At 39.0% G+C, this 22,770-nt stretch overlaps 2 protein-coding genes across 6 annotated transcripts in view; both read left to right on the top strand.

Moving 5' to 3' along the window:
• The window catches only part of ZNF367 (zinc finger protein 367), a 26,110-nt gene extending 17,107 nt beyond the window's left edge, over positions 1-9,003 (top strand). Inside the window, exons 4-5 of the mRNA XM_069088026.1 lie at positions 120-258; positions 6,357-9,003. Coding sequence (XP_068944127.1) covers positions 120-258; positions 6,357-6,579 — 362 coding nt within the window. The 3' untranslated portion in view covers positions 6,580-9,003. The remainder of the gene's footprint in view (positions 1-119; positions 259-6,356) is intronic.
• Positions 9,004-13,771: 4,768 nt separating this feature from the next.
• The window catches only part of SLC35D2 (solute carrier family 35 member D2), a 60,704-nt gene continuing 51,705 nt past the window's right edge, over positions 13,772-22,770 (top strand). Inside the window, exon 1 of one of the 5 annotated variants that reach the window (XM_069088023.1) lies at positions 13,772-14,361. In XM_069088023.1, coding sequence (XP_068944124.1) covers positions 14,174-14,361 — 188 coding nt within the window. In that variant the 5' untranslated portion in view covers positions 13,772-14,173. The remainder of the gene's footprint in view (positions 14,362-22,770) is intronic. The other 4 variants (XM_069088022.1, XM_069088024.1, XM_069088019.1 and 1 more) reach the window with 4 other exon arrangements.

The raw sequence follows: 22,770 nt of genomic DNA, 5'->3' as shown, positions 1-22,770 counted from the left end.
TCCGATAGAGGAAAATTCTGACAAAAACAGGATGTTGACAGATTTTTTTTCTCATTCCTCAGAGTTTTTATTTGCATAATTCTGGATCTGATAACTTTTCCCTCCAACTTGTTTTTAAGGGTGCTTAAGTCGATTTACACATGCAAATCGTCATTGCCCTAAGCATCCTTATGCAAGGCTGAAGAGAGAAGAGCCACCTGATGGACTAAGTAAAAATCAGACTGCCGACAACAAGGCTGTGGCTGAGTGGCTAGCAAAGTAAGTTGTCTAAAGTTCAGCCTACACAATTTACAATCAGCTGTATGGTAAGAGAACAAAAGCCAGAGACAAAGGGGCAGAATTTTAACTTATAATGAAAAGAGCCTTTCCCTCTTCTAGGAGGTGTTTTTTGCTTAAAATATTCCAGAATTCTATATATATGCTGTGCAGCATTTTGTATCTGATATACCAGTACTACAAATGACCTTTGTTTTCTCTGTGTTTTAGTAAATATTCCGACAATAACAATGATAGATTATTGGGAGGAGGGGGTCTTCTGAAAAAGGTCCTAAAAGTCACCAGAAATATTTTCATATTTAAGTAACACAATGGCAAAATTCATGCTTTAGAACAATGGCTCACAACCTTTTTTGTATATGAGGACCCCTTTTTAAAGTAAAAAAATTTCACAAAACATCTTACATGATAATATCTATGCTGGGGTGGGGAACCTGCAGCTCAAGGTCACATGTGGCCCTCTAGGTTTTCAAGTGCAGCCCTTTGACTGAATCTTCTGAAGTCTGGATTGAGCTTGAGCTTGAGCTGCAGGTTCCCCATTCCTGAATACCATTGGGATCTATTGATTTAGAAAATATATGACAAAACATTCCTATGAATTCATTAATGCTTAAATGAATTTATATTTTATCAGCTGCAGAAGCATCTATACATAGTTGAAGAATAGCAATATGTGCTAGATATTGTATAATTCCATTCTTGGAAATATACTCTGAGAGTGTTACTGAAAAAGAACTGTTTATTAACATTATTTTTACATTTTTATTATGTTATATTATATTATTATATTATATTTTTACATTTTTATATTTTTAACATTATTATTAAAGAAGATGTTTATTAACAGCATTATTTGTAACTGCAAAAAACTGAAGCTAATTAAATGCCCACCATAGGGCAAATGGTTGAATAAATTATTATACATTAATATAATGTAATACTTCAATTAAAATACATAAATACGACAAATATGATCTCCAAAGGACCTTTATGAAATAATGAAAAGTAATGAAAGCAGAACTGGAAGAACAGAATCCATACCAACTTCAGCTCTATGGTAATGGACAAAGAAGCCTGATGGAGTCTTAGAGGAAATGACTAAAAAAATTATGAAATTGTATGCTTCAAGATTCTTTTTGTTTAAGTTAAATAATTGTAAAACAAGTTTAATGTATCATATTAAAGTTTATAAGATTCAAAATAATAAATGAGATACAAAAAATACTGGCAAATAAGGCTTCATATTATAATTGGGTAAATATACATGAATAAGATTCTGAATGCTATTTAACTGAAATAATCAACTATTAACATAATATGAAAAGTTCTTTTTAATGTAGGATATAAGTAGCATAAATGTTCATCAGAATATAATGGTGCTGTGGGAAAAGACATTAGAGTTTATCTAATCCCACCCCCCACATTTTATAGCTGAGAAAACTAAATCTCAGCAAGATAAGTGACTTGCCCAAGTTCACACAAAGGTAGTAAGTGGCAGATGTAGGATTCAAACTCAGGTCCTGTGACTCCAAATTTAGTTCTCTTTCTACAGTAATGACAATGCATTTTTTCTCCTTTTGATAGCTAACTAATGTTAAACTATAACCACATCTTATCAGAAGTTATTTTGTAGAAAAGAATACTCTTAATTTTTACATGCCACTATAAGATCAGTATCCTCCCTTGTAAGGGAGAAAGCCTTCTCATTTTCTGGCAAACTAAAGATTTCAAACAACATTTTTAGGTCTAAATGTATGCACCTTTGTTTATTTATTTAGGTCAGGGTGTTTTTCTTTTTTTAAAAAGCTTATTCATTTAATTTTAATTTATAAATTCAGTTCCACAATCCCTTGAGTTTCAAATTTTCTCCTCCTTCTCCCCATGGTAGCATGCAATCAAATATAGGATCTATAAATACTTTCACATTTAAACATTAGTCAAGTTGAAAAAAAGGATTATAACCAATGGAGTGAACAATGAGAAAGAAGAAACAAAAATAGAGAGGGAAAAATAGTTTGCTTCAATCTCCATTAAGACTAGTTCTTTCTCTGGATGTGGTTATCTCTTTCCATCATGAGTCTTTTGGAGTTGTCTTATAACCTTGCATTGCTGAGACAAACCCAGTCTATCAACATTGGTCGTCACACATACAATGTGTCTGTAATTGTGTACAAAGTTCCCCTGGTTCTGCTCTCCTCATTCGACATCAGTTTATATACGTCTCTCCAGGTTATTGTGAAGTCCATCTGCTCCTTATTTCTTATAGCATAATAATATTCCATTACATTCATATACCACAACTTGTTCATCCATTCCCCAATTGATGGGCACCCCCTTGATTTCCAGTTCTTTACCACAAAAAGAGCTGCTTTAAATAATTTTGTACATACGGGTCTTTCTCCCACTTCTATGATCTCTTTGGGATACAGCCCTAGGAGTGGTATTACTGGGCCAAAGGGTATGCACTTTTTTTTTATATCCCTTTGGGCATAGTTCCAGATTGCTCTCCAGGATGGTTGAATCAGTTCACAACTCCACCAGCAATGCATTAGTGTTCCAATTTTTCCACATCCTCTCCAGCATTTATCATTTTCCTGTTTTGTCATATTAGCCAATCTGACTAGTGAGACGTGGTACCTCAGAGTTGTTTTGATTTGCATTTCTCTAATCAATAGTGATTTAGAGCATTTTTTCATATGCTTATAGATATCTTTAATTTCTTCCTCCAAAAACTGCCCGTTCATATCCTTTGACCATTTTTCAATTGGGGAGTGACTTGTATTCTTATAGATTTGACTCAGTTCTCTGTATATTAGAGATGAAGTCTTTATCAAAGACACTGGTTGTAAAAATTCTTTCCCAATTTTCCGCTTCCCTCTTAATCTTGGTAACATTGTCTTTATTTGTACAGAAACTTTTAAATTTAATGTAATCAAAATTATTCATTTTGCATTTCATAATGCTCTCTAACTCTTTTCCATAAATCTTGACAGGTAAGCTATTCTTTGCTCTCCCAGGTTGTTTACAGAATCAGCCTTTATACCTAGATTGTGCACCCATTTATGCACCTTTTCATTTAGAACATTTTTTAAAAGTCACATGTTTCTAATAGTGTCATTAATTGATGTTTTATGGTAGAGTGCTATGGTAGTTGCCCTTAAGGTGTCATCTTCAGAGATTAGGTGTGTACCCTTCATATCACTAACTCACCAAGAACCTTTACCTTTAATAATCTTATGTTGACTAATCAAATTGTTAAGCTGTTATCAGAAATTTCAAGGTACTAGTAACTTTGAGAAATGAATGGTAAGTTCATTGTATTCTGTCAGCTCTTTTGAATTAAAGAGTTGAAAGGGACCCCAGTGGTCATTTAGTCTGAGTCTCTAAGAAGTGGTCTTCTAGCGTTTACTTTAAGACCATTAGGAAGAAGAAAGTCTGTCCTGAGGTAACTTATTTTACTTTTGATTAGCTTCTACCTACTGTTCCTACCACTGCCTTCTGGTCCCAATAAGAACAAGTCTAATAACTCTTCCATAGTACAGACTTTAAAATATTTCAAGACATTTTCTTCTTTCCCACCTCATCTTTTTCAGTTTAAACATCCCCTGTCCCATTAACCAGTATTAGGAATATGAGGAGGAAGCATGATCTTGGATCCCTAGTTATCCTCGTCACCATCCTGCATCCTCTCCAATTTGTCCGTCTTTTCTCAGACACGGTGACCAGAATTGAATGTTGTACTATAGGTGTGGTATATGACTAGAAAGGAGTATGGCAGGGTGGTCAATGTGATCTCTATGTTGCTCTTTGTCTAGTCAAGGCTACACAAACTTTTATTGGCTCCCAAATTACTCTGCTGATACATTGAACTTATTCTACTTTTATTGGCTCCCCAATTACTCTGCTGATACATTGAACTTATTCTACTTTTATTGGCTCCCAAATTACTCTGCTGATACATTGAACTTATTCTAAAATTCCTATGATTTTTTTCATGCTGTCTAACACATCTGTAGGCCTTTTATTTCTTTTGGAGGCAATTGAGGTTGACTTGCCTGGCATCATATATTTAGTAAGTGTTTGAGGCTGAATTTGAACTCAGGTCCTCCTGACTCCGGGGCCAGTGCTCTATCCACTTTGGCACCTAACTGCCCCTCCTCTCTATAGCACTTCCCGCAATCTGGAAAATTAAAAAAAAATTTTGTCCCTCCCTTTGTACCAGAGAAGTCTGAATTATTATGGTATTAAAAAATTAAAATATGTTGAAATTATGCAATACTATGCAAATGTTTTATGTATTTCTGAGTTTCTAAACTTGTTCTGTGTTGTCTGCTGATCTTCGAGGATTGTCTGCAGCTTCTGAAAAGGTCCCTAAAAATCCCCATTTGATTTCTTATGCCGCCCTTGATTTGTCAAAACCACAGTGGGGAAAGTCCCAATGGGGAAGAGGACTTCGTTGTTATCTCCATTTTATCTTACACAATTTGACGAGTCATTCTAGCCTGATAGTAAACTCTTCATTTCGGTAGACTTTTGGTGGGGTTTTTCAGAGACCGGGTCTCCCTGCCTTGCCTCAGTTGGAAATATAAAGGCCACTCAAGGACCCAGTCTCACTGCTAATTGGCATTGGAACTTTGACCCCTTTCTGAACTGGGTCAGTTTGCCCCTCTTAAGGCAATGGTTGTCCGCCTTTTCTGCACCCAGGGGTTCATCATATTGGTGTCATACTTAGTTTGGATGCCTGATTAGCTTTAGCGCACTGTGCCTCAGCTATCATGAACCCATGAGATCCATTAGCTTCAACCTCTTCAGTAGCAGGGATTACACATTTGCCCATGGCAGTGCAGTCTTGGTAGCTGATTAAATAACTCATTTTTAAAGATTGGGGCGAGGGAAAGAAATACAAAACTTAGAAAACTTGTTTTTAAGGTTTGATCTTTTCCCCCCTTCAAAGGTTCAAGTTTTTATTACATATTGGCTATATGATCCTGGAAACTGATTTAACCCTGCAGTATCCCAACTCTTGAGATTCTACATTATAAAGCTGTAGTTCATATGCAGAATGGAGTTTTTTTTAAAGGAATCACAGGACCAGACCAAAAAATATGCATTTACACATCAAACTTTTCCTATGACATTGTCTTGATTGTGCTACAGACCTCAGAAACCTTCATGGTCTCTTTGTTGCTTATTGCAAGTCCAGACTCCATAGCTTGGTATTTGGAGTTCTCCACAATGATGACAACTGAACTAGACTAGGAATTAGGAGACATGGTTCTAGTCCCAGTTAGACAATTACTAGGCAAATCACTTTACCCCTCTGGAGAGCTGAGTTTCCTCATCTATAAGGGATGTCAACTAGATCTCTTAAGTTGCTTCTACCTACAAGATGTTAAGATGAACCTTTTCAGTGTTAGGTACTAATTCCCTACAATATCCTCTGCTTTAGTCAACTTGATCTGCTCACTGTCTTCTAAACATAATCTTATTAAATCTTTTTCACTAGCCTTTGCTGATCAATATCCCGGTTATCCTTCAAATGTAGCTGAAATGCTACTTCCATGATACCTTCCTTAAGAAGCTACATTTTAAGCTTGTAGACACCGTGTCTTAATTATATCCCAGAGGGACTAACACAGTGACTTTACCTCTAGTAGTCATTTAAAAAATGGTTGATGAGTATATGGGGTAAATCATCTCAGCCAGGAGTTCTTGCCATTAAACATGTAACACTGAATTCACTCATAGTCTTTATAATATATTTCTCTATTTGTGCATACATCATATTTTGTTAGTCTATAACATAGATTGAAACCTAGTGGACAAAAGTACTGTAGCTTATATGTCGGTCAATAAACATGAAGCACCTACTATCAAGCACTAGGAATACAAGAATGATTTAAAAAAAAAAAAGCCAGTCCCTGTGTTCCCCTACAGTGCCTAGAACCATGCTTTGCTTGGGGTAGGTATTGAAAGTGTGGAATGAGTGAATCATGATTGGTAATTTTAAGTATGTTTAAAGTAAGTGATAACAGCTTGAGGGTGTCCTACGAAATCAATGTATACTCATGTTTTTAAAGGTATTGGGAAACAAGAGAACAGCGCACCCCGACCTTGAAAGGAAAGCCCATTCAGAAAGCAGATCAAGAACAGCAAGATCCCTTGGAATACATTCAGTCTGATGAAGAGGATGATGAGAAAAACGGGGCTCGCCGACTCCTTCAAGAGCAGCGGGAGCGCCTGCACGGAGCGCTCGCTCTCATAGAGCTCGCAAACCTGACTGGAGCGCCGCTTCGGCAGTAGCAGGACAGCGGCAGAACGTACCGCCCAGCTTACTTAACAAGTAGATCTTTGGGCATAAGCTAAGCACCTTAATTTGCTTATCATAGGCTGCTATTCTGTAGAAATTTATGAAGAATGTTATTGCCCCAGAAAATGGGGTGAGAGAGAATTGCACTTTTTTTTGTATGGAAATGAATTGGATGTAAACTTTTAAAGTATTTTGTAAATATGGGACTGCACAGTGCAGTGTTAAAAACTACGTAGTGTGGGAAGCTAGATTTTGCAAGTTTAATGCATTCATTTGAAGCAGTTCTCACAAAAAGCACTTTCCAAGTATGACACTTGAGTGAAGAACAGAATGGTACACATAGCCAAAGAAGGTCAAAATAGATTATTTATCAAAACATTAAAAATGTATATTAGTATTTTTAAAAATACTGTAAACAGTGAAACAGGCAAGATAGTACTATATATATGAGCATATATGTACATATATATGTACTTATAGATACATGTAAGATATTTCTAATTGAAAGATAGTGTGCCTAATGGGGGAAGAGAAATTGGGCCATTTTGAAAAAGGTGTTCTAATTTATGTGCTAGAAAACAGCTAGTTATTTGAGGGGGTGGGATTAACAGTTCCGGATCTTCACAGTAATATCAAAATTAGTCTGACTTTTTTTGTCTGGGCTTTAGAACTCAGTCAAATTTCTAGGCCTGAAAAGCACTTGTTAAGTTGGGAACTTTTGCACATTACCGGAATTCTCATTTGCTAAAATTGAATGATTAGTCTTGCAAAGTCTAGGTGATGTGATAACAATTGGTAATATTTTTCATATTACAGACCCTGTAATGAGATTTGGCACTTGGCTTTTGTTAATAAAAGGGAATATTTACAGGGTGATTTTGATTTCTAGTGAACTACTTTAGATCTGTTAGCAAACACTAAATGTTAACTGTACTGCTTGTTTAGAGATATTAGTAAATAGAAGCCTCCATATTTACATTTTCAGTGCATCAAGTCACCTTATTGCTTTACTTCAGAATAACATGCCAAGTTATCTTGTGTTCACTAAATTTAGCTACCAGTTAAACACTGCAGAAAAATATTAATTACTCAAATAAGTAGGCTTCCGGAGATAATCACTACTGCAACTGTATTAAAATTATATAGTGGTTTGATGCCATTTCCCAGATAGATTAGGCTATGAAACATCACTTAATGAACTTAAGCATAAAGAGAAAAAAGCTAAGCAGCCCATCTCTTGTGTTAAGTTTGATCATTCTAGCTTTTGTTTGAAGCAGTGACTAACAAGTATAGCACCATAATTTGTAGATTGCTTTAATTGGTTAACAGAGTAAGCATCAGAATAATAGATAAAGTGGGGCTATTGCAGCTTTTTTTCTTAATTGAAATGATATCTTGCAACTGTAGTTTAAACATTTTAGGCTTCTTTTTCCAAAACTCCCAGTGTGTTGCAGTACACAGACATCCTGACGTGGCCATGGGAAGGGGATGCATTTAATTGTCAAGACACGTAGCTGAAGAATACAAAAGGAGTAATAGTAGCAAATAATGTTTATGACGAGGACCTACTTTGAAAATGTAATTCCTCTGTACAATAGATTGCCGATCTTGAGGTCGTGGGGGTTTTTGTAATAGAGAATTTCTATTTGTAATGGTATGAGAATTCTGTTTGTAACCTGGTACATAGAGTTTTACCTTCTTTGGAGCACTTAACCTAAGCAGTAGCAAGAGAGGCTGTATCATCTAAGTCATGAAGATTGTTGTCTCAAATGTTACCTCTGGAATTTTCCCCCTCAAAGGAAACAATTAAAATTGGCCAATTGAGAATTAGTTTTAAAAGAACTGAAGAGCAACACTTTCGTTTATATTGGGACATTTAAACTACAATTCATTTATCCGGCAGAGCATGGGTGATGACAATTGAAACCCTCGTGCTGGTATTTGACATTGCAAAGGAAAGAACATTTCAAGCCTGCAAAATTAAACTTTGTTCTATAGTTTCTCCAGTCAGTTCTTGCTAATTTCAATAGTTTGTTGGCAACCATATTTTAATTGTATAATTGGAACAATTTAATAAATTATTTTAAGCACTTAACTACAGTAACATTAAAATCTTCCTTTTTTGATATAAGCTATATTCTTTGGCACAATATTAAATTGAGATCTAAAATTGGAAGTGTATTAAGTCTGCTTTTTGTTTTAAAATATGGTTTACATTTAAAATTTTTTGAAGTTTTTTTATGCTTCACAATGCAAAGTTTATTTTAGCATGAGTTAACAGCATAAAAATATGCTGTAATTTTAATAGATGTTTGAATAAAAATTCATTTTCACTTTAAAGCATATGGCCATTCTTATCTAGTTTTTTGCTAGGTAGATTTTCCTCAATGGTTCATTATTAAAACTGTTAAACTAAATTTTCTTTACTGTGTTACCACTATTCTCCCAATGCTTGAAAGTATTGATAAATGATTTAGAAAGACAAATGGATCAAAGTTTGAAACTGCTCAACTACATACTTTTAGAAAAGACTTTTCTGTGTGTAACACATATGTTATCAACTGGAAAAATACACAATGTATTTACCCTCTTCTGGCCCTCTCAAAACATTTAACAAATTGTTCATTCCTTTTACCTTCTTTTTCTTCCTTATCATCCATAAATTATAACTGATCTTTATAGAAAGCTTTAAGGTTTTAAAGTACTTCATGTACATAATCTCATTTGATCATCACAACAACCCTGTAAGATAAATAATGTAGGTATTAGCCCATTTTACAGATGAGGGAATTGGAGCTCAGAGAGATTAAGTAATATGTCTACCATCATAAGTATCAAGATGAGATTTGAACCAAGGGCTCTCCTTGACTGTTAGTCTAGAATTCTTTCCACTGACCCCATACCTCCTCTCTAGATGAACAGAAGCAAGGATGACATAGAGCACTTAAAATGTTGACATACTTCCATTATTTGAAAGAAGAGGTATCATTAAGTTTATAATTTTTAAAACTCCCTCCAACCCCAAGTTTAAAGGAATAGATTGTTGTAAGCTTAATGTCTTTTTTTGGAGGTAGTAGTGTGTCCCAACTTTAGATTTCCTCAGTAGAAGGGACTCCTGGAGGAGAAATATCCTCTCCCAATACAGATCAGCAATTGCCCTGAAATTCAAAGTCTTAGCTACCCAGGCAACTAAGATATTACTTATCTTGGGCATTGAGATACTGAGAGTCTGGCCCAGAGTCACATATCCTTGATGTGTCTGTCAGAGGTGGCACTGGTACTTGAGTTCACCAAGCATTTATTAAGGGCCTACCATACACCAGGCTGATGAGGGTTGGGGATACGAGGAAAGGTGAAGGAACCTGCTTTCAAGGAGCTCACAGTTGAATGAAGGAGACGAAGTGCAAGCTCTGCACAAGCAAGATACATGTAGGATAAACTAGAGATAATGAAGAGGGAAGGCATTAGCATTAAAAGGGACTGGGAAAAACTTTTAAGTTTGATTTTCAATTTTGAAGTATCTCCTTCCACCAACTGAGAAGTAAAGGAAAAATCTGTTACATATATAAGTTGAGCAAAACAAATTGCCACATTAGCCATGTCCAAAAAAAAGAAAAAATGCTTCGCTGTACTCTGAGCCCATCAGTTCTCTATCATCAGGAGGTGGATATCATTTTTGTATCCTGAGTCCTTTGGATTTGTGGTTGGTCACTGTGTTGACCAGAGTCCCTAAGGCTCAGATTTGTTTATCTTTATAATATTATTGTTAATGTATAAATTGTTGTGTTTCTTTTTACTTCACCTTGCATCAGTTCATAGAGTCCTCCCAGTTTTTTTTCTGAAACCATACCTTTCAGCATCCTTTACAGCACATCTACCATGGCTTATTTGGCCAGGGAAAGGTTTGTAGAAGGTGGAATTTTAGCTGGAACTTGAAGGAAGTCAGAAAGTAGAGATGAGAAGGGAGAGAATTCCAGACTTCAAATTCTTAGTGAAAATTTCCCAGTGAAAATTCCTAGAGTCAGGAAATAGGTTGTGTTGTTCAAGGAATTGCAACAAGGCCAGTATCATTGGATTGAATAATATGTGGAGGAGGGTAAGATGTTGGAAGACGGTGAATGTAGGAGTGGCCCAGGTTATGAAAAGCTCAGGCCACCAGAGGTTTTTATATTTGATCCTGGAAGTGATAGGGAGCCATATGCATATTGAATAGCAGAGTGACACATCTGCATTTTAGGAAAATCTAATTTGACAGCTAAGTGGAGGAGGGACTGAATTGGGGAAAGACTTGAGATAGGCCAACCCACCAACAGGCTATTGCAATAGCCTAGGCATGAGGTGATACAGGCCTGTAGCAGAATGAGTCCGTGTCAGAGGAAAACATACCTGAGAGATGCTGTGATGAGTAAAATGGACAGGATTTGGCACCAGATTGAGAAGGGGTGAGAGAGTGAGGAGTCAAGGAAGGCATTTAAGCTGTTAAACCCAAATGTCTCAGAAATGATGGTTCAAGTTTTTATAGGAACTAATTCTTCCCTAACAAACCTAAGTAATTTGGTCCCTTTCCTCTTTCAGTGTGCAGAACTGTATGGATAAATAACCACCTTAGTTTTCCAAGCTTTTATTTATTTACTTATTTTGCTTTTTGTTTTGGAGGGCAGTTGGGGTTAAGTACTTTGTCCAAGGTCACATGGCCAGGGTTTTTTTGTGTGTGTTAAGTGTCTGTGGCCACATCTGAACTCAGGTCCTCCTGACTTCAGGGCCGGCACTCTACTCATTGCGCCACCTAGCCGCCCTCCTTTTCAGGCTTTAGAAAAGAAATTTGGTAGCACTGGAGAACCAAAGTTTGTGTTTTATCCATCAGGAATAGAACATTTCCAACAAATCATAACTCCAAAACAATATTATGCATTCTCCTTCCCTGGAAATATCCTTTCCTTGTGCTTTAAGATTAGATAATCTGGAGCTAGAAGGGACTTTAGAGATAATCTTTGTATTTTATTTATTTATTTATTTACTATTTTTTGAGCAATTGGGCTTAAGTAACTTGCTCAAGGTTACACGGCCAGATGTTTCTGGGTGGGTGCTAAGTATCTGACCCTGGATTCGATCCTCAGGTCATCCCGACACTGGGGCCGGTGCTCTTACTCGCTGAGCCACCTGGCCACCCCTATAATCTTCATATTTTAAAGGTGAGGAAAATCAAGTGAGAAATGACTTGCTTCAGGTCACACAGCTAGTAAGTAGAGTAGGAATGTGGATCCAGGTACTCTGACACCAAAAACAGTGAGTCCTTTTTCCACAAGTACAACCTGCTCCCCCAAAAGTCCAGAATTCTTTCTATAGCAGATGTTCCAATCTAGAAGAGAAATAGACAATGCATTTGGAGGTCTTAGGCCAATTGAGAGTGACCTGTAAACCCAAAACACCTTTGTTGAAGGGAAATTTTCCCAGAAGCACACAAAACCTTAACATCCCAGCTCTGCCACTAACTGTGTGACCAAGGATAGCTCCTTTCTTTCCTCTGGACTTTGTTTTTTCTCCTCTGTAAAATGAAAGGGTCGATGAGTTGACCTGTAAGTTTACCCTTCAGTTCTAATAAATGATTCTTGGATATGTGTCTTTGTAGTCTAGTGTTTTTGGAGAAGTTATGTAGACTAATCACCAAAAGGAAGAAATACAATTCTTCTAAGTGCCACCTGCAGCTGTCTTCCCTCTTCCACAAGAAAAAGAAGACATCTAGTGCTACAAGATACTTCATAAAAACTACAGATAAAGATGTGGTAGGAGTGGACCAGGCCCCAGTCCACTAGTTATTAGGGCTTTTCCCACAGAACCGTGCCCCATTTGGTGAGAGTACACTCAGATGTGTTACTAAAGAACAGGCACCACACAGTAATTTCTGATTGGTCCCTTGGTCCCTCAGATTGGGGTTCTGCTGAAGATGAAAACTGCCCTTCTCAGTAGGCTATAAGAATAGCTGTAAAAGCCTTCCTTCCTTTCTGCCTCCCTCCATCCCTTCCTCTTTCTCTATGACTGCTCTCCATTGGCTTTCAGAAAGGGAGGAAGGGGAATCTCTCTCTCCCTCTGCCTCCCCACCCCCACCCCTCAGTATCAATGGCAGCTTACAAGTACACTGAGTGAGAATAGGTGCCTTCCTAGCTGAGCCTGAGTTTCTGGGTAGCTTCAGGTTTTGTGTTTCTTCCCTGAGTACTGCTCTGCCATTTTCAATGCTGAGAGTAGACTTTGTAGCCTAGGTGACTGCCTTGTGAGTTTGGAAGATCCTGCCTCCTTGAGTGTCAATCGCCCATAGGCTAGCTCCTTGGAATAGCAATGTAGTTGCAGGAGCATTTGCTATTCCAAGGAGGTCACACCACTGGCAAGACCATCCTGAATTTGGAAGACTAAGAAAGTCCCAGCTATACCCTGACTGTCCAGGAGATCTGGACCTTGTGGACTGCTCAGAAAGTGCAGATCTAGGGTGAAAGTGATATTTAACAATGCCACAAACTTGCCTTTACCTTTCTGGGAAAGTATAATAGGTGTGATGGATTATTGTTTTGTTTTTTAAATATTCGTTCTGTGAGTTTGAATCTTTTGTGTCTTAAGGAGTTCTTCTATGGTGAAGGAGATAAACAACCTTGACCTGATACTTATTTCGAAAATTGAGTACGTTTTTCAGAAGGGCTCTTTTTGGGAGAACCTAGACATGAGCCAAAGCTAAACTTTGTTTCAAGATTTTCTTTAGACTTTCACTCAGGATGGGGGGGGGGGGGCACTGAGGAACCAGAGAGAAGAAGGCTAAGCTTTCTCCTTGGGGGCAGCCTTCTACGTCTAGAATGAATTTCGGCTCACTGTGGCGTTAGAGCTGAACCCCCACCCCACCCCCTCCACTTTGTGAGCAAATCCCGCTCCCCTGCTAGTTTACACAGTGAAATATAGAAAAGGACAGGTGTGAAATGACCTCCCCAGGCTTATAGCCCACCATATTTCATTACATTCATGTGCCACAATCTGCTCGGCCACTCCCCACTCAGTGGGTACACACTTGGTTTCTAGGTTTTTGCTTCTAAAACTGACTCCTCTCCCACCCCGACTCCAGGGGGGTGGGGGGAGGAGGAGCTCTGGCCGCGGAGGTGGCACCCTTCTGCCACCTGCCCCGCCCCAAGCCACCCCACCTTACTCCACTCCGGAGGGAGGCTGGAAATCCTGGATTGGAAGGTGGTAGAAGCGGAGCGTTTTGAAGGGACAGGAATTCAACCTGGTAGCTGGGGGGTGTAGGGCAAGAACAGCCTTCTCGCCCCGGGGCAGCCGAGCGGGCAGGATTCCGGTGCCGCGGCTGCCGCGGCTGCCGTGGGCAGAGGGAGGGGAGCTCCAGTCCTCTCCTGGGTTTCTCTTCTTGTTTTGCTCGGAACACCCCCTTCCCGGGCAGGAGGCGGAGACGGAACTGGAGCTCCCATTGCTCGCTCGCCCAGGCATCCCTGGCTGTGTCGCTTCCCCTTCCCCGCCCGCTGCCGCCTCGGGAATGTGGCCGAGCCCCGGCTCTGCGCCCTCCCGTCTCAGCCCGGCTGGCAAGCGTCGGGGCCCATGAAGAAAGATGCCTCCCGCCTCCAAGGCAGAGGAGGGCGAGCCTACCTCGGCCGTGCCCACCTCGGCCGTGCCCACCTCGGCCGTGCCCTCGCAGCTGCTCAGGCTGCTGTCCGCGCTCTTCTACGGGACCTGCTCTTTTTTCATCGTTCTGGTAAACAAGACGGTGCTGACCACGTACAGGTGAGGTGAGGCTGGCGGCGCTCAGACACCCGAGGGACCCCGCTGCCTTACCGGGCTTCCCCGTCTGCTTCCCATAGCTGTTTGGGACGCTCCAGAACCTTAGACTAAACTTCCGACCTTCTTATTCCCCACGTCCTTCCTCTAGGGTTGTCATGGTAACCACGAAGGAAGCTGGCAGGTGTGCCAGGCGGGGGCAGTGGAGGGGGCAGTGGTGCAGGCAGGCTTCAGTGAATCTCCTCAGTTTCCCACCCACAAGAAATTGACTTACCGCTGGCCAAGGAGAGCCGGTCCCCCACAGCGAGTGCTGATGCGTCTATCTGGCACCCCATTCATGGGAGGGATGGGCTGGCTCTTAGTTCTTTTTTTTTTTAAGTTTCATTATTATTTTTTGTTTTTACATCAGTCATTTCCTCTTAGCCTTCTCCTTCCCTCAGTCTACTGGAAACATAGTCTGACTCTACGCTACATCCCACAGCTCCCAAACTTAGGCCCCCCATCCCCGGAAGGGAGGTGTCTTCTTTCATCGTCAGTTCTCTCCCTGAGAAATTGGCCTTTTCAGAAACAGATTTAATGTGGTTCAATGGAGAGAGTGCACTTTGGGAGTCAAAAGGACCCGAGTTCAAATTTTAGCTCTACCACTTGTCTGGCCTTGGGTGAGTTACTTATTAACATCTGTATGATTAAATTTCCTCATCCATAAATTGAGGTGATTGGACTAGATGGATGACCTTTGAGATCCCTCCCATTTCTGTGATATGGGTCTATTGTTCTGGCTCTGCATAACTTTCATTCAGTATCAGTTTATACAAGTCTTCCTATGTTCCAACCAATTCTTTATATAGTTAATTTTTTTCCTTTAGGGAGGTGGAGAGGGAGGGGTCTCAGTCACTGCCTAGAATGTACCCGGAATGAGGTAGGCACTAAGTAAATGATTATAGAAAAATTCATCTGTGCTTCCTGGTGAGATAATTCCCTCTATCGACCAGCACCTCTTTTGCAATCTATTGTCTTGAATCTTAGCTTGGGGGAGCTGAGAAGTTAAGTGAGTCACCTAGGGTTTTGGCCTGCTTAGTACATTGCTTGGCACATAGCAAAACATGGTTTTTCCTTCCTTTACAATATTTTTCCCATTACTTCCCTTACAATAATATTCAATTACATTTATGTACCACAGTTTATTTGTCTAGCCATTTCCCAGTGATTGGATACTGATTTTCTTGCTAGGTTTTAAAAAAATTTTAGCTAGATTTTAGAATGTATGTGGGGAGGTGGGGGGAGAAAGTGTAATACCAGCGAGCAAAAGATGAAGATAAAAACCTTTGCTCATATCCCTTATTGTTGAAAATAGTTGAGGGCAAGTCCTTTACATTCTAAAGTATTGGTTCAGTGCCTCGGTGTGCCTGACATTATACTAGGCTCTTTTATGCATGTTTTCAACAACAACAAAAAGAAATGAAAATTCTCCAACCAGGCAAAATAACTGGATGCTTACTTAGTAAACACAATCATTATCACTTGTAGCAGGTCCCTTTATGTAGTAGGTGTGTCTAAGAATTTGTATGGAGAAAATTCATTCAGTTACATTTATATTTAAAATGTGCTAATTGGGCATTTCACAGGATTGCAATCATACGTGCTTTTGTACTTTTAATCCTCACCCTGTAGGGTAACTTTTGTGGAATAATAATTCATATTCTATTGGTATACTACATAGAGTTGATAGACTTGGATTCAGGAAAATCTGGGTTCAAGTCCTTTCTCTCATACTAACTATGTGACCATAGGCAAGTCACTCAACCTCTCAGAGATTGTTTTCTTGGTCCCAGACTCTCTCTGAGATTATAAAATGGAAATAATAGCTGAAGTACTTACCTCCACATAAATATGAACTCTAAATATCAAACTTGGTTTTCCTTAAAGCTAAGGAAAGCAGTATCAATTTATTTTTCTCAAGTTACTAGTATATTCATAGAAATCTTGAAGAAAATAATCATATTGGCACATAGCAATCTTTATAGAGCACTGGTCCTGGAGTCAGGAGGACCTGAGTTCAAATGTGGGCTCAGACACTTAACACAAAAACTAGCCATGTGATCTTGGGTAAGTCACTTAACCTGAATTGCCCTCCAAAAAGCAAAAAAAAAAAAATAGTGTGACCCAAATAGATTTGCCTACTCTTGATCCTAGGGTTAAAAAGTTTTGGAGAAAGTTTTACTTTTATTTTCCTACCCTTTTGTGATTTCTCATTTATTCTGATATTGTTACCTAACACCAGCATATTAAACTAAATGGTTTTCTTCCTTTGTCCAGCCGCTGAAGAGGCCACGTAGAGAACTATAGTTTCCAACAGGGCCCCCAGAGGAATATGGACAGTTTGAGTTTATGCCACAAACTGGGTTCTGTGGGAGACAAAATGAAAGGAAATCAGTCTTCCTTTTGGTTTAGGATGCCAACATTTTTGTGAACCTTTTATTCTCCTATCATACATAGACTGGGCAAAGTTTGAAAGTTCCTAACTTGGAATTATCTGTACTGAAAATGTCAACTGGAGGTGTCTGGGAAGTTGAATAGGTAAAAAAAAAATACATCTTTATTTCAATATAATTGCTTTCCTTCGCAATCCTATGTATTTTGTGTCATATGTTTAAAAACATTATTCTGAGAAGGGGTCCAGTAGGCTTCATCAAACTGCCAAAGGGATCCATGACACAAAAAAAGGTTAAAAACTTCCAATCTTTGTTGTTTCCTTTTTTTATTTACATTAAATTTTATGTTTATTTTTAGTTTACGTCATTCATTTCCACAAGACTGCGTTACAAATTCCCCCCCCATCCTTTCCCTTATTACATCCCCACACCAAAACAGTGATCCCACTGTATACCCCCTCCCCCAATCTGCTCTCTCCTATATACTTCCCCATGCCCCCTCTGACTTTCCAATAGGGCAAGATGGATCTCTATATCCCAGTGCCTGTGTATCTTATTTCCCAGTTGAATGTAAAAAAAAAAATTATATATATATATATAGGTGTGTGTGTGTGTGTGTTTACACATTTGATTTTAAAACTTTGAATTCCAAATTCTTCCCTTTCTCCCTCATCACCCACCCTTACTGGGAACATAGGCAATTCAAATAGGTTGTACACATATAGCTATGCAAAACATTTCCATAGTGGATATATTGTGAAAGACGGAGTATATTTCCCTCCATCCTATCCCCACCCCCACCTTGTTCTATTCTCTACTTTGATCCTGTCCCTTTTCAAATGTGTGTGCTTCTAACTTCCCTCCCCCCCAATATGCCTTCCCTTCTATCATCCCCCCTCTTATTCCCTTCCCCCCTACTTTCCTGTAGGGTGAGATACCCTATTTAGTGTGTATGTCATTGCCTCCCTGAGCCAAATTCAGTGAGAGTAAGGTTGACCCATCCCCTTTTGCCCTCCTGTTCTTCCCCTCCATTGTAACCATTATCCCTTGCCTCTTCTATATGAGATAATTTACCCCATTCTGTCCCTCCCCATCTCCTCTCATTATATTCCTCTCACACCTCTTAATTTCACCTTTTTGGTATCATCCCTTCCTATTCAATTGATCCTGTGCCCTCTATCTATGTATACTTATATACATATATACAGACACTCACATATGTATTCATGCACCTATATACCCTCCTATATAGACATATATATGTATATACACATATATATATATATATATATATATACATTTATATTCCCTTCAACTATTCTCATGCTGAGAAAAGTTTCATAAGTTACAGTTATCAAAAAACTTCCAATCTTAAAGGGTCTTCAGGGAACATCCCCAGGGGGTGATAGGACAAAATGAAATATTGCATAGTGGAAATGGTATGAGCTTTGAGCCTGGAATCCTCTGGGTACAAGTAGAGTCTCAGACCCTATATTTGTGACTTTAGGCAAGTCTCAAGTCTTCTAGACTTCAGTTTCTTTATTTGTAAAGTGAGGGGGTTGAACTAAACATATAGTCTCTATGGTTCCTTCCAGCTCTGGGTTCTAGGTTCCAAGATCCTTAGTCCAGATGTGGCATGTGTGACAGTGCTATGTTGACATTCACAGAAGAGTTAAGATATGCCTTCAGGAAGAATATAAGCCAACTCACTCAAGCTTGGACCATAAACAGCAAATTCATGGGAAAGAAAGTACCAGTAACTGAAATAACAGTCCATTTAGAAGCTATTGGTAATTTTGTTCAATCACTATGCACGATGGAAGACACTACAGGGGGCAAATTAAAATAAAACAAAAACAAAAAGTATCTGCCCTCAAGGGACTCACTCTATTATTCTGTTCATACTTCATTTGTGTTTTCCCTAATTGGAATGAAATTTCTAGATTCAGAAGGAGTAGGGGATTAAGTAGGAGGTGATTAAGAAAGGCCTCATATAAGAAAGGTACGTGATTTGGGCTTTAAAGCTAGCAATGATATAAGGTGGAAGCTTAGAAGGGAAGGCTTGTTCCTTTGTGAACATCTTCTGCTGTCTCTACTCATTTGTTCAAATAGGTATTGGTAGTGTCTTATCATGCATGTTATACTTCTTGTAGTCGGCATTACAAAGTTAATAAATACTATCTTCTGAAGACAAAAGGTGATCATGTGGTACATAGAATCATAGGTTTCGATAAGGAGAGTACCTTAGATATCTAAGTATGAGTCAAAGGAGTATGACCTTCCTTGAAATTGTAGAAGCTAGTACTGTGTCTTAAGAAAATAAACTAATATCGAAAGGGGTATGGGAGAGAGCAGGTTGGAGGAGGGGATATACTGTGGGACTGCTCTTTTGGGGCGATGGGTAGGGGGAAAAATGGGGAGAAAATTTGTAACTCAAAATCTGGTGGAAATGAATGGTGTAAACCAGAAGTTAATAACGCATTTGAAAAAAAAAGAAAATAAACTAACAGAAATAAAATTAGAATTTCCATATACTATATCAAAATATATATGCTGGTATATCATATAGTTGTGTAACATAGGTAAGATACCTTAATCATTCTCTTTCTCATCACAGAGGGTTAGGTTTCTTTGGAACCACATTTTCTTTTCATGGAACAATTGGGTTATAATAAATTATAAAGGAAAGTTCATTTACAGAAATATGATCCTCATCTTAGGAGCTTGAGAGATTTTAGTTTCCTTTTGTGTTCGATAGAACTTTGTTATAAGACAGAATGACCTTTCTACACTATTTACCACTTCTAGTGATCATGGAAACCCAATCCAAGAGAAGCATTCCTCTCCTTACTCTCTCTTTATGGCACTTTGGTATAGAGCAAGGTAGAAGGTTTATGGGGGACTTTTCTGGTTCATTAGGTTTAGTTAATTTACTTTCAAATAGACAAAAAGGAGTTGAAAAGATGTGGTTCCACTTATGTTATCAGGTTATCCCAATTGCACCACACTATGGAAAATTGTTCTCACCGAAGTTAATATTGCTTACTTTGTTGCTAAACCCAATGAACTTCTCTCAGCGCTCATCCACCTTGGAATATTTGATACTGTTAAGAACCCAATCCTTGATCCTAGTAAGGGGGGGGGGGAACAAAACACAACAAAACAAAACAAAACTGGATTTGGCCTCGTCAGTGGAATACAGAATACAATGGCCTCTACAGAGGCAGCCCAAATTCCAGTTACTGTGTATTGATACTATTATGTAATTGTGAACAGTTCTAGGTCGAGATGGCAACAGCCATAGAGGTCCCATGGCTAATGAGGAGTTTTGGTTGAGATAAGGAAAAGAAACTGAGAACTGAATGCCCCATGAATTTTGCCAGTTAATATAAACTCTTAACTGGCCTTTGATCAGATCAGGATGATAAAATTTAACCTCTGGACTTCTCCATACTAGAACGAGAACCCCTTCTAAGACTTACTTAAATTGTAGTTGGCAATTTTGTAGTTGAATATCTCAGTGAGGAAACTTCTGCCCAAGAGAGCCTAGTCCACTTTTGGATGACTCTAATTGGTAGGAAGTTTTCCCCTATACAATGCAAAAAACCCAAACAAAACAAAACACAATTTTAAATGCCTCTGCAATATCTTCCACTGTTCCTATTTCTACCCTCCTGGGCCAAGAAAAAACTGATGAGAATCCTCTTTAGCTTGACAGAACTTCCCCAACTTGGAGACAATCATCACATCTCCCTTTAGTTTTCTCTTTACTGGGCCAGACATCCTCTCTTTCCCTACATTATCTTCATGGCATTGTTTCAAGTCACCTCCTCAATCTGTTCAGTCTCCTGCAGATGTTCTGGAGCTCCTCAATTAATCAGTGAGATGTTATTAAACACTTGCTAGGTGCCCAGCATGTCTAAAGCAGATCTCGTATTTCCCCCCAAACCCTCTTCTCTTTTCAACTTTTCTGTTACTGTTGAGGGCACTGCTGTCTTTCTAGTCGCCCAAGCTTACCACCTCAGTGTCATCCTCAACTCCTCACTCAAATTCACCTTATGCAGCCATTCTGCCCTCATAGCTACCTTTATAAGACCCCTTACGTGTCCTTTTCTCCCAACTCACACAACCACACTCTAATAAAGTCACTTAACTCCTCTTACCCAGACTGTTACAGTAACCTTCTGAGTGGTCTCCCAGGCTCAAATCACTCTTCCCTCCAATCCACCCTCCACTTAGCTACCAAATATCCCAAACTGTAGGACTGACCATGCTACTCTGCTGTTCAGTAATTCTCAGTGGTGTCCTGTTACCTCCGGGATCAAATGTAAAATCTCTGTCTGTGAAAGCCCTTCACTACCTAGCCCCTTCCTACCTTTCTGATCTTATACTTAACTCCCTCCCCTCTACACACAATGCAATCCACTGGCCTACTTGCTGTTCCTCTCACAAGACACTCCATCTGCCAAGGCCTTTGTACTGGCTGTCCCCCATGCTTGGAGTGCTCTGACCCTTTATCTCCTCTGTTACCTTCCCTGGGTTATTTCAATACTGAGCTCGAACCCCAACTTCTGCAGGACACCTTCCCTGGTACAACTAGTGCCTTTCTTCTGAGAAGCTATTCTCTCTATAGATCTTATATGTAAATAGTTATTTGCACATCTCCCCCATTAGGGCAGGGACCGTGCTTTGGTCTTTCTTTGTTTCCCCAGTGCTTAACACAATTTCTGGTACATAGTAGGTGGCTGATATTTTGATACCTTTCTTCGTTATCATGGGAGGTGGCTAGTGATACTCTATCCTTCAATAAATTCCACTGGAACAGGATTTCCCTGCATTGGTGTTCATGTCATACTACCAACTGAGACTCTTAAGGCCCAAGTCCCGTTTTATATCGTTTATAATACCTAGACCTCTATCAAACCTGATATAGTTTGACTCTCTCAGAACTCTTCTAGTTCTTCTAGATCTTTACTCATGTATGGTAAAATCACCCTCTATATCTATTGAGAAGGCAGACCACTAAAGGATCATTGGCTTTGGAGTTAGAGAACCTGGGTTCAAATTCCACTTCTGATTTTTTATTCCATGTGTGACCTTGGATAAGTTGTTTAATTTTCCTGGGTCTCAAGTTCCTTATCTATAAAATACGAGTACAAAGAAGTGTACTCTAACCCTCACATGGTGATTGTGAGAAAAATTGAGGAACCCTTTAGATTGATAGTGCCCACTGTTCGTATTTTTTAAATTGTTTATTAGTCATTAAAAAAAAATCCTTCCCTATTTTATTTCCTTCTTACCCTTTCATTCATTTCCTTCTTTTTCCATTTCTTTCTCCCCTCACTATTTTAGGTTTGTCAGTGGTACTCAGGAAAATATTGCTTGCTTAGTTTTGTGACAGAGGTTTTTGAGCTTGGAGCAGAGTATATGGAAGAATATTCTAGCAGTGAAGTTTTGTTTTGTTTTTTTTTTAGCATTGAATTGGCTTACCGAGGGTGGTTGTTAGGGACTATTCTTCCGGGAGTTTTCTTTAAAATACATTGGGTTTTTTTTTTTATTATCTGACAGATGGTATAGGCAAACAGTGTCTTGTGCATAACAGGTGCTATATAAATGTTGAATTGTCCTAAAAAAAACAAACCCTTGCTAATTCTTTTAGATAACAAACTCTTCTGCAGGCATCACAAGGTTATATCTTGTTTTCTCCCTGTTTCACCACTGAGAATACTTTTTTTTTCCTATTTAAAAATTTTTTTTAATTTGCAATAAGCAACTCCCACTATACCTTCCCCAGAAACATATACACACACATGAGAGAGAGAGAGAGAGAGAGAGAGAGAGAGAGAGAGAGAGAGAGAGAGAGAGAGAGAGAGACAGAGAGAGAGAGAGAGAGAGAGAGAGAGAGAGAGAGAGAGAGAGAGAGAGACAGACAGACAGACAGACAGACAGAGAGAGACAGAGACAGAGAGACACGGAGAGAGATAGAGA

The sequence above is a fragment of the Petaurus breviceps genome, unplaced genomic scaffold (genome assembly GCF_028583685.1).
Source record: "Petaurus breviceps papuanus isolate PSGF00001 unplaced genomic scaffold, PetGlider_PUasm1.0 183, whole genome shotgun sequence".
NCBI lineage: Eukaryota > Metazoa > Chordata > Mammalia > Diprotodontia > Petauridae > Petaurus > Petaurus breviceps.
The sequence above is the reverse complement of the archived record's forward strand: the minus strand, read 5'-3'. Positions and strand labels throughout refer to the sequence as shown.